At 35.6% G+C, this 12,563-nt stretch overlaps 1 protein-coding gene across 1 annotated transcript in view; it reads right to left on the bottom strand.

The window, feature by feature from the left end:
* Window positions 1–12,563, bottom strand: part of inpp4ab (inositol polyphosphate-4-phosphatase type I Ab) — a 110,710-nt gene that overhangs the window by 49,322 nt on the left and 48,825 nt on the right. Inside the window, 8 exon segments of the mRNA XM_056459690.1 lie at window positions 335–465; window positions 2,875–3,022; window positions 6,776–6,866; window positions 6,967–7,078; window positions 8,768–8,847; window positions 8,961–9,077; window positions 11,707–11,825; window positions 12,240–12,284. Of these exon segments, the coding sequence (XP_056315665.1) occupies window positions 335–465; window positions 2,875–3,022; window positions 6,776–6,866; window positions 6,967–7,078; window positions 8,768–8,847; window positions 8,961–9,077; window positions 11,707–11,825; window positions 12,240–12,284 (843 nt within the window).

Raw genomic sequence — 12,563 nt, forward strand, 5'->3', positions numbered from 1 at the left:
TCTTAATAGTTATCAATGTAGTGATTGGCTTTAGGGATTGAAGATACTTATGTAATCAAGCTAGATTGAATAATTAATCCACAAATGACTGATATATATTTAAAAATTTGAAATTGTCACTTTTTTTACATTTAAAATGAAAATTTATTTATAAATCCTAAATGAAACTTTAAATCTCAGGCAATTTATGTAGTCTAACATCTCTGAATTTATCATACAGTATGTTTCTATTTTCATTGCTCCTGTGCTGAAGTACTGAATTTCTAAAGCTTTTGAAAGGATTTATGTATAACAAAACAGAAACACCTCATGCAAACTTAAAGTGCAGACTGACCTTTGTAGTCCTGCAGGTCAGAGCGTGTGTCCTGATAGGACAGAAGGATGCTTTGGTACTGCGTGACAATCTGCCGCCTGAGATTCTCCCAACACGGTGATAATTCTCCCAACTCCTCCAACTCAGATACCCTACCAGCATAACAACACAAAATCATGTCAAGACGCTCTCATCAGACATACAGTGGAGATCAAAATTATAAAACTATCTATAAACACTTGTTTGTTCGTTTTCACCCCAGTGGCAAATCAGGTTTCATAGTTTATACCTGATCTCAGATCAGTTTGACAAGTTTGTAGAGGTTTTAATGAGACATTTGCATATTGAAAAGAAATAATAGTTAATAATAGTGAATAGTCTCTTATTGGACTTTTTAGAAGAGCCCACTATGGAACAAACAATTCATGAAAGCCTTCAAATGTATAAAAGAATGCATATGCAGACACTTAAACTTTTATGATAAGCTAAGTGCACTTATAGGTTATACTTTCAATTAAAAGCTTGCAATATTTTTAAACAAGTCAATTCTAATGCATGTTTCGTGGTGTCACCAGGGGTCCCAAGCACCCAAGCAGTGATTCATTTTGTGAAGAAATTGGTTCAATTGTTTCGAAGCTTCAATTTTTTCTTGAAAGTTTTGAAAAGTTTAGTTTCTCCCATAAACAACAGGTACTGTTTACTAACAAGGTGACAGCAGCAAATAATGGTCTGGCATATGTAATACAGCATTTTTGATGTGTAAATCACATCTCAGATGTGTAAATCAAATTGTCTTGAAAATCTCTTGTAGAACTTTTTTAAAATGCAAGGGGAAAAACCTATCCTTTTTTGGCTACATCAATATCATGTAAACGTACCATAAGATTGAACAAGGAACCAAGTACCAAGGAAGTGAACAAACTAGGGGTGTAATGGTATACTGTATTCTAGCCATTCTCACACTTCTACGATGAACACACTTAGTCTAAATATGCCAATCCAGTCATTGCAGTTAGGTAGAAAAGATCACATCAATACAACAACTTAGCAGCAATTCAAAAAGAACACATCTTAGCAACTAAAAAACACTCAAAGAAACGGTTTCTACATGTTTCCACTGTCAACTTGGTACACAGAAGCTCACAACTTTTGTCCTGCCTTTGAGTTCTTCTAATTGGTCTACTGCTGTGTAACTGACAGTAATGAGCGCCACTGTGTGTAAATGTTGAACTTTTTTATTTTTATTTTGACATGGCATCTAAAAACCTGGTACCCGTGTGTGAGGCGCTGCAGAAGACGCAAGTGGTCACGCACATCCATCAACCGTGTTTACGTAGAAAAACAACAGAAATATATGATTCGGTACAATCCTTTCTCTACATACACGCACAAGATTGAACATGAGCATCCACTACACCCGCTGTTATAAATGAACCTCCATTCAGTGCTAGCATTTTCATTAAAACAGATTTCAGCTTGAAGCTTACTGAATCTGAGCAATCTTTTAGCTTCTTGTACATTAAGGTAGCATTTAGAAAAAACAAAACCCCTATGAAGAAACTCTACACACAGGAACATGAAAACCCGCTGCCAGCTAGTGTTTCGGAAGTGTTATTGCAGAGCAACACAAACAGCAGGTGGTGATTTGTGTGTAACTTATCTTTATTTATTTATGATTTGGTTATGTGTAAAACAAAGACCATGTGGGTCAGGCAGTTGAAACGGTAGGCTACAAATAATTAATTCGTTATGAATTCATTAATTATTCATAAATAATTAATTCACCTCCGCCTATGATGACGATGCCATCGTCCATTGAGATGTTTCACATTAGACATTGTACAATCCCAAATTGGTCGACATCGCCCAACCTTAGTCTTTGCACACTGAAGTCAGAAATTTTCGTATGCGTTTTTTTTGTATTTATATGCAAAAAATTCATCAAATACACAAACCTTGCACACTGAGTCCGATGCGTCTTAATTAGTTACGAAAAAACGCAAAACACTTCAGAGTCAGTTCAAGCAGTGACATTTTGTTCTCTTCTCTCTTCTCCAAAGTAGAAAAAGAAAGAGGTATATGCTACATATTGTGTTCATCCAATAGATGAAGGGGAGTTCAGTTCATTATCAAAGAGCTGCGCTACGATAATCCCAAAACACAAAGTTTATTTCAGGAAATCTGTAAAATTTTGATACATTGCTTATGATACTTCACACACTTATGTATTTAAGCAAATCCTGAACTGAGAGTGGCAGTACCTACAGACATTATAATAGATGGTGGCCGTGTTGACAGAAAACAGGATTGACAGGATTTGTTATTATTCCTGTTGTACCATACCAGTAGTGAACCATGACCCCAAAACCGAGCTATGTACTAAAAGTGGACTTCTGTTTCCTTTACACCACTAGAACAGACCCTTGCTTGCTCATTAACTCCTGTTAGGATAACTTAAAATATGACAAATTTAAGGAAACCATATCTCCATCACACCCATATAAATAAAATGATCACCGTGCATGCTACTCAGAGTGTATTTCTAAGATCATGAAAGACACCTTGCTGAATCCTCTTCCAGTAAGAGTTTGACGAACTGTCGTGGGACATTAAGTGACAGGACACTTTCAGCCATCTGTTCCAGGATTCGTAAATGATTCCCATCAGTAGTTGGAAAACGGTACATCCGTGACATGGTGCCACCAAACACTGAGACACAAAAACACAATTAAACTGTGAAGACAAATCAATTGTGCCAGGCCGTGGCATTAAAACTGAATTTGTGCACTTTTACAACATTATGACCAGGCTCTGGATTTCACTTCTGTCAATAAAAATGGAACTAAGTGGCCTTGAGCTTGGGGAAAGCACTATTACAACAATAAAACACAATTATCATATGTTATTCTTAGTAGCTGTAATGTCTCTGTCAATATTTCCTATGGAGTCATTAAGCATTGTACAGTGGTGCTCAATGCTTCTTTTTAAGAGCAAGGATGCACAAATGTACCTCATCACTTATTATTAAGGATAATTACGATGTGCAAATTTTGCTACAAAATAAATTGCTTGCCAAACTTTTTCAAAACGATAATTAAATAGCTGTGAATGATTCATAAATGGCAATATACAAAAACCTTTTAAAATGTCACTAAATGATAACAGAGTTCTTACTGCATTTGTATCTCTTACCTAGACAGTTACTGTGAAATACTGTTCAAAAGTTCAGGATATGTAAGATTATTGATAATTTTTTTTTAATTTGCAGCCATCACATTAGCAGCCATGCATTGTCAAATAGGACTATAAGGACTTTAACATTAGCTATGTTTCCATCCACCTATTTTTATGCGCATTTTGGATATGCGCATAAAAACGGCAAGATGCAATGCGCATAAAAACATATCCGCATAACTGAGTAGGATAAACTTTTAATTTTAGAAAAGTATAAATATTTATTTTTATTTTAGAAAAGATGCACAAAAAATATGATGGAAACACTTTTACTGAACAAATTCCGATAGAAGCATTAAAAAAATCATGTGATTTTGTTATAAGAGATCACATGATGATAAAAATGGCTGAGCACATTGTAAAACATCTGAATTGTTGTTTTGGTCATTCTAAAACGCCTTAACCGTTTCAGTATTAATGTTATCTGATGGATTCAGATTTCTGCTTTCCAATCCGTCAAAGCATGGATTAACATTTATCCTTTTTCTAATTACGTTACTAATATGATTATTTGAATAACTAATGAAGTTAACACATTACTTAATATAATAATGTTCAGTGCATTTTGCCTGTCTTTTTGTAACTGTTTTCAGGAGCCACTAAATTAGGTCAGAGGTCATGGAGACCTCGAGTGGAACTGAAGGGCTTGATGATTGAAAACAACTGTACAACTATTTTCCTATTTGTATTGCTACGTGTTAATACTGTCTAAAGTGATTTCGATATTATTATTATTATTATTATTATTATTATTATTATTATTATTATTATTATTATTATTATTATTATTATTATTATTATATTGTGTTAATTCTGTTTAAAGTGATTGGACTTTTTATTCAAGATAGACTTTGTGCAGTAAGAATATAACTGCCTGAATGTAGATTATACCGGTTTTTAACCAGTTTTGATAAAGACGGCTGAAAGTACACTCAGCCTTGGGTAAGAAACAGGTCTGGAGTCAGCTCTAAACAGTCTAGTGGATGTCTGAAGTTTATATGCTTAAGATATTGTTCAGAATTGTACGCACGCACCCACGTGGAAATTCTCACATTAAAACACCTATACTGTATGTATGACGCAGTTAATGAAGTTATGTGAGAGTATAATTGATGTTGATTTATGATTTTAAGCAGAGCGGCCTAGGAACTCATTGCGAGTGTTGAAGCTGGCTTCTGCTAATGAAACTGTAAACTATCTTCAGTATTTATTTCAATCACTGACTCCGGCTCTTCTTCATCTGACAGACTGGTCATTCTTTGGGTTAAAACTGTAAATAATCCCTACATATCATATTACTAATAACCTCCAGAACTGTCAAGAGAATCTGTACTCCACGTCTGATGCTTTCAAACGCCACCACGTGTTTACTCTGTGTCCGCATTGTCTTCTGAGGTGCAAGTAATTTATTAAATAAAGAAAAGATTCACGCAGCTTCTCCGACCTCAATAAATTCCATTTTTACTTTTGATATTTGGCGCCAGTTAATCAGGAAATGACGATTTTGTTCTCTTTGACTCATTGGATGAAAACGCTGCTTTATTCACTTATTGTCTTTTATGCGATATTCCAGTTTTAAATAAAAAGCATACATTTAATTCACATTTTTAGATGGAAACATAGCTATTAATAAATCAAAATGTATATATTTTAAATGAATGAAGTTAATTAATTCTAAAATGAATACATTTACTGTTTGTTTCATCAAAAATGTTAAGATGTTTTTAACTTGAGAACAATGAATCAGCATATAAAAGTTTGATTTCTAAAGAAAACTGACACTGAAGACTTCAGTAACGCTGCCTGATTAAAAAAATCAACTTTGTAAAGAAACCCAAACCACTCCCATTAAAGTAGCCTAAATAACAAAGACCAATATCACCAGGCACAAATGATTACTTTTCTCCCAAACTCTGTCCCATTTCATAGAAGCAAAACTATGAAAAAACAAAAAACCTAATTGCGAGCTGCATCGCAATACACTACCTGACAAAAGTCTTGTCATCGATCCCAGTTGTAAGAGCAACTAATAACTTGACTTCTAGTTGATCATTTCGAAAAATGGCAGAAGGAAGATTTTTCCAATGAATCATCTGTTGAACTGCATCCCAATCCTCACAAATACTGCAAAAGACCTATTGGAACCCGCATGGACCCAAAATTCCCACAGAAATCAGTCAAGTTTGGCAGAGGAAAAATCAGGTTTAGGGTTACATTTAGTATAGTGTGCAAAGATCTGCAGAGTGGACGGAAACATCAACAGCCTGAGGTATCAAAGACGTTTGTGCTGCCCATTACATTAAAAACCACAGGAGAGGGCAAACTCTTCAGCAGGATAGTGCTCCTTCTCATACTTCAGCCTAAACATCAAAGTTCCTAAAAGCAAAGAAGGCCAAGGAGCTCCAGGATTGGCCAGCCCCATCACCAGACATGAACATTATTGAGCATGTCTGGGGTAAGATGGAGGAGGTATTGAAGATGAATCCAAATAATCTTCATGAAGTGGAATTCCTGCAAGAACGCCTACTTTGCCATTCCAGATGACTTTAATAATAAGTTATTCGAGTCATTGCAGAGATGTGTGGATGCACTTCTCCAAGCTCATGGAAGTCATACACGATATTTACTGTCCTAATTAAATAAATAAAAATCACAGCATGATCATATTTCATTTTGGTAAAATAAGCGTAATCTAGAGGCCTTTGCCATTCATATTAGCCACTTCTGTTACCAAATGATCAACTAGTAGTCAAGTTAATATTTGTTGATCCTAAAACTTGGATAGGCGACAAGACTTTCGTCAGGTAGTGTACAAACACGCATTATGAGAGTTTATAGTCAACACAATATAAATCTGCATGGACTTAATAATGCTGGGTTCACACCAAACGTAAAGCACCGCGTCAATCACTCTAGATTACTTGTGGGAATCTTTTCACCTTGTACCAATTTTACACTCGACTTGAATATCTTGAACTTGCGTGAAAGATGCGATTTCATTCGAGCAACCCAGTTTGCATCGACTTCATATGTAATCAATAAACAAATACTTCAATTTGCATTTGGTGTGAACCAATTTGACATGTGCAGTGAATCATCTCATCCAAAAACAGTGAAATTTGCACCTTTGAAATCAATCCTACAGTTTTCCGCCTTTCACACATTTGGCCTTACAGTGCATTTCCATCACACCAAACAAGTCATTCTTCTATTGGCTGACATTCTTACCAGATCGTAGAAATGAGTCTTTCCACAGAGAGGCGTATTTTGCACGGACTCCCACAGATTCTGTCAGGCTCTCATCCACAGGGAGGACAGTCTGTATCAACATTGAGAACAAATCAAGAATATGTCAGAATAAGTTAAGCTAGTGAACAAATGTGCTGTAGGTTGGGATGTTGTGCCACAGTCAGGCTCACCCTGCCATTGATGGAGTCTTGCAATTGTTTGATGGGTGTGTGATGATCTCTCTTCTCCTCGAGCTGCCAGGCGATGACTGTAATACTACCCACATGCTTGTTTTCTGCTGACCTGTGGGAAAAAAAGAGACAACAGATGCCAATACATTCAAACTGCATATGCTTGCGGTCCTTTTCGGTGATAAGACAGACTGTTCTAGAAGCTGAATCTTAAAAGGATAGTTCACCCAAGACTGAAACATTTACTCTAATAAGTTTACTCTAATAAACGTTTACTCTAATAAGCTTTAGTTTTAAAACGGCATTTTAGAATGAAAATGATCCACGTCCACACTACACCACGGAAAAACTCACTCCCGGGGCCAGATAGAATGTTTTAAACTGACCAGTGAAAGGGTTAATAGCAGTAGTAAAACATCGGTGGTATAGTTACTTTAGTCTTGCAATGCAAATTGCAAAGAGACCTTTTTATTCACTCGCCTTTTTTTGGATCATTCATTTTTCCATCTGTTGTCATATATAGCTACACTGCAAAAAAACTTTTCTTACTTGATAATTTCGTCTCATTTCCAGTCCAAATACCTGAAAAAAATCTTACATCAAGGCTAGACAAGAAAATGGCATGAGAAAATTAAGTGATGCCCAAATCTTCTGTTTGAGATTATATCTCATGAAGATTATTTTTCTTACCCAATTGGTAATTATTTTTGCTTGTTTTAATCAAAACACTCAATTTTGAGGTATTGAGGTATTGAGACATAATTTCCAATCTTCATCATTTTTAAACTTGATTAAAAAAAAAATCTATATTTGGATAGAAAACAGGACAAAACTACTTAGTTACTAGTTAGTTTTTTTTATTATTAATATTATTATTATAACAGTTCCGGGGTGAGCTTTTTTGAATAAAGGGTTGGCTTTTCTTCTTCTTTTTTAATTTTTAAAAAAATCTGATTCAGCGATTATTCGAAAAAATAATCGACAGATTAATAAATAGAAAAATAGACACTTAAAATCCGCTTCAAATTAAAATTTACAAGGTTTATTTTGCTGGCTCACAATGCTATTCCAAAAGTGAATGATATAGTAGGGTAGCTCCACCCCTTTAAAATAAAACAGCCAATAGCATTTCGTTTTATCACAGCTCTACCAGTGAGAGTGGTTGAGCCCATCAACTGAAAAGCAAATGAGAAGCGTCTTGGAGGGGGCGGGACATGTCAGATACTAGAGAGCATTTGATTGGTCATGATTTAATGAGAATCTGAAGTATGAGGTGATGTGAAGAAAAATCTTTGATCCATTTAGGCGGAAGTCACAAACTGCAAGCTTTGCATGTTTATATTAATTTTATATTTTCTAAATGAGAATTTTCTCACAGTTTTACAGCACAAACTAACAGACTTAAACTAACATCTATTATTTTAATTTCAAAAGAACCTTTAAGTTTACTTTGAGGGAATGATATGCAAAAGAAAGCCCTGACCCTATTCCGTTTCAGTTGGCAGTACATTAACATTCTGAAATAAAAGTCTCTGCAAATTGCAGTTCATGCAGACTTTGGGGGAAATTGTAAAATCTCTATGAAATTTCACTGACAGAAACACTTAAGTAGGATTTAAGAGTTATTTTATGCAACATCATTAAGTTTAATGGAAACATAATGGCAGCTATAAGGGGAAAATTACCCTTAGGGTGTTTTATGCAGCTAAACACAAGAGTAAGCCTGGCTTTAAGGAGACATACTGTACCATACTATCAAATACATTTTAAATACAGTGTACTTCAAATACAGATATATCACCTGAGAGGTAAATTAAGTCTGTGGTTCTTTTCCTGCAGAAGCTCCTTCACTGGGAACATGGCTGAGCCAAGGAGGTACATCTAGAAAGAGACAAAAGAAAGAAATACAATATAGATTCAGAAGAGAAAGACAAAGCAGGATATTCAGAGCTTACTGCCAGTCTATTTTGTTGTGCGTGGTATCTGTATCTCACCGTTCCTTGCGAGCGATCTTTCACATCATACACAGAGAGCTTGACCTGTGTGTGCTGGTTAATGTGGGAGTCTTGGAAGAAAGCCACGCTGCTGAGGAACATGGGATTATTTGTACCCTGCAAAACAGAGGTCAAAACGTTTGCTTCGCTTAGTCATCCCGATCAGTCCACATTGTTGAATTAATGACGAAAAATCTTGGGTGATCGCAAATGTTAAACTCTAGATAACTAGGGTTGTGTAAAAATATAGATTTTCAGTTTAATTGTGACCTAAATTTGAACTTAATCTTGAACTTGATTCTTGGAATACCAATCCACAAGTTATAATAAAAAAATGTACATATACAACGTAACAAAAAGAAAAATCGTAATAATACAGATTTTTACTAATTTTATGTATAATAAAAATGCAAAAATTATTCCAATCGTTGATGTCGTTGATCATATTTTCTTGGTTCATAATCAAATTGGTCATATTTAAACTTTTCAAAATAACAACAACAACCAGTTCCATGATTTATTACTGTGTTCACCTTGTTTGTTGTATATGCATTCCTTCTATGGTTAAACATCAGATACTAATGCGCTACATTCTTCCATTTCCAACAAAACAGAAAACCGTGTTATTATAATATTTCAGTGTTACTTTTTAACTACAGTGGTCCCTCGTTTATCACCGGAGTTACGTTCTAAAAATAACCCATGATAGGTGAAATCCGTAAAGTACTCAGCTTTATTTTTTACAATTATTATAGATGTTTTAGAGCTGTAAACCCCGTCACTACACACTTTATACACTTTTCTCAGACAGGCGTTAACAATTTCACACTTTTCTCTCTTGTTTACACAATCTCAAAGTTCACACTGTTGTAGAAAAATAAGTCCAGTTTTATAGAATGAAACCAAAGATCAAAACCTGTTGTCAGGCGCAAACATTCATCGCTGTCAGCAAAAGCGTTTATAAACCTTTTTAGCTTTAGTGCGGATAATATTGGCGTCCAGCGCAATGTTCTTTTTCCTGCAGTCACTGATCCACAAAGCGAAGCAGACTCCATTCTTAAAGGGCACGCACACTGATGCGCTGCGCACATGACAGTTGGAAGTAACACACACTGGAGGCGCAAAAAAGGCGCTCTGTAGCATTCCAGAAATATGGAATAACAGTGTCATGAGTTGTAGCTGGGCATCGCAGAGAGCCGCCGACTTGCGGTGTTGGTGTGCGTGCCCTGATATAAACCTATGTTTGCATGGTGTGGCTCATCCGGTGTGCAATCCCCTTCACGATGGTCTTGCTGCAGACAGTTACAACCCTTTTTGCATCCTTGTTGAAAGGCACATAGCTAGCGATCAAACATTTATGTTATTTGGCAAACTGAACGCATTCTGTACTGTACATGAGACACGGAGAAGATTGATTGACAATGCCAATATACAGCCAATCAGGACGCAGAACACAATGCGCTGTAAAAAAAAGAAGCGAAAACAAACCGCGAAACTGCGAGGCCGCAAAAGATGAACTGCGTGATAGCGAGAGACCACTGTACATATTTGATCAAATAATTAAAGCCATGATGATCATAACCCAGCAGGCACAGGACGTCAACATGACGTCAGATTGACGTTGTACCCCAATGTCGTGGAACACTGCATTTTGCAGGAAAATGAAAATCGGTTTGACGTCAGAACACAAAGTCAGGCCGACGTCAATGTCCAACATCGCACAGACATTGCACTTTGGTTACTTTCCAGCACAACCTAAAAATAACCAAATATCAAATTCTAATGATGTTACAATTTGACGTTGTGTGGACGTTACCACTTTGACGTCTATCAGATGTTGGATTTTGGTTGCCATAGCTGCCGAATAAATGTCAGTATTTGACGTTGGTTTACAGTGCATCCGGAAAGTATTCATAGCACTTCACCTTTTCCCCACATTTTTTTTTATGTTACAGCCTTATTCCAAAATGGATTAAATTACTTTCTGGATGCACTGTACTGTATAAGTGTACAGTATGTATAAGAGATGTTTTTAATTTATTTTCATAATACATTAATATTACTAGTGTTCATTAATTTATATAACTGCTCCAGATGCGTGTTCACAGTTTGTGTGTTCACTGCTGGGTGTGTGCACTTGGATGGGTTAAATGCAGAGCACAGATTCCAAGTATGGGTCACCATGAGTTCATCTTTCACGTTTCACTTTCATATAATTTCTTTTTAATCAATATTTTTTAAAAGTTGGAAAGTTCTCTGAATAACTTATAGCTTTATCTAAGAGTGACAAATAAAACATACCCCAAAGAATTGGATTATAATAAAAATTTAAATTAAAATATTGTTAAATTGTTCATGTTAAATCAAAATTCATAATGGTATTTTGCTAATTCACATTGTTATTCTTTGGGCGAACAATTAATTTGTGAATTGTGTTTTTGTGTCAATCTACAAAAAATGAATATTCACCTCCCCCCAAAAAACATATCATCATTTACTCATCCCTAACTTGTTCAAAACCTATTTGAGATTCTTTCCTCTGTTAAATACAAAAAGAAGATATTTCAAAGAATGCTGGTTGCTTGGACCCATTGACTTCCATAGTAATGTTCCTTCCATAATAAAAAAGCTAACGTTTAACAGGTTTCAAATAAATAATAAAAATAAGTAAAGAGTAAATGTTAAAGCAATTTTCATTTTTGGAATGATCCATTCCTCTAATCCGGATTATATGCTTTCACCTCACCTCAATGATCTCCGTCTGTGCATGTTTCGTCCAGAAAGCCTGAGGAGGAGTCGTACAGCTCACAGCAACAAAACTATTGGGTTTCCGGTCCAGAGATGGTGTGGTCAGCTCACTGCAGACTACACAAGCAACACTCAGGGTCATGAATTTTCCACAAGAAGCTTTGTATATATGAATGAGCTACAGTGTACCTTGAGTGTTATTAGCTAAAACCCCGCTGGCTCTCGGAGACATAATCAGAGCTCCACGGTTAAAGCACTTTATTTACAGCGGATGAGAGATAGGAGCAGTCACTTAATCCAAACGCAGCTGCATTAGCAATTACCTTCACATAAGCATACAGTAGGAGGCAGAGCTCTCGCTGAAATATTTAGATTACTGTTCAGTGTCATTTACAGACTAAAGATTGAACCTGATAGCCTGATAATCTTGGCTGCAAATGGAGAATAGCTCATTTCTGCTGCCATTTTTGCTGCTTTAGAAAATAAATCTTGAGTGGGTGATCAATTAAAGAAAAGAGAAAAAAGACTGACCAAGACTGAACTCCAGAACTGGCTCATCTGGATCTTGACTGTTTCCTATAGATAGGAGAAAGAGAAAGAAAGCGATTTAATGGTTTCTTTCAAATGTGAAAGGCTGCTGCATAATGCTGAATATGTATAGAGATAAAAAAACAAAAAAAACAAATTGATCATTAGTTTCTCTGTTTGTGTCTGGGTAAAAAGTTCAAATTTGCTTTATTCTACAAAGGTCTGATAATTTTTATTACAAATTACAAATAAAAATATTGTTATTTAATAGGGATTTCCTGATTAGGTTTTTTTGCCCTTGAGTCGGAGTCATTTGATTTTAAGTAT

The sequence above is a fragment of the Danio aesculapii genome, chromosome 6, assembly GCF_903798145.1.
Source record: "Danio aesculapii chromosome 6, fDanAes4.1, whole genome shotgun sequence".
Classification (NCBI taxonomy): domain Eukaryota; kingdom Metazoa; phylum Chordata; class Actinopteri; order Cypriniformes; family Danionidae; genus Danio; species Danio aesculapii.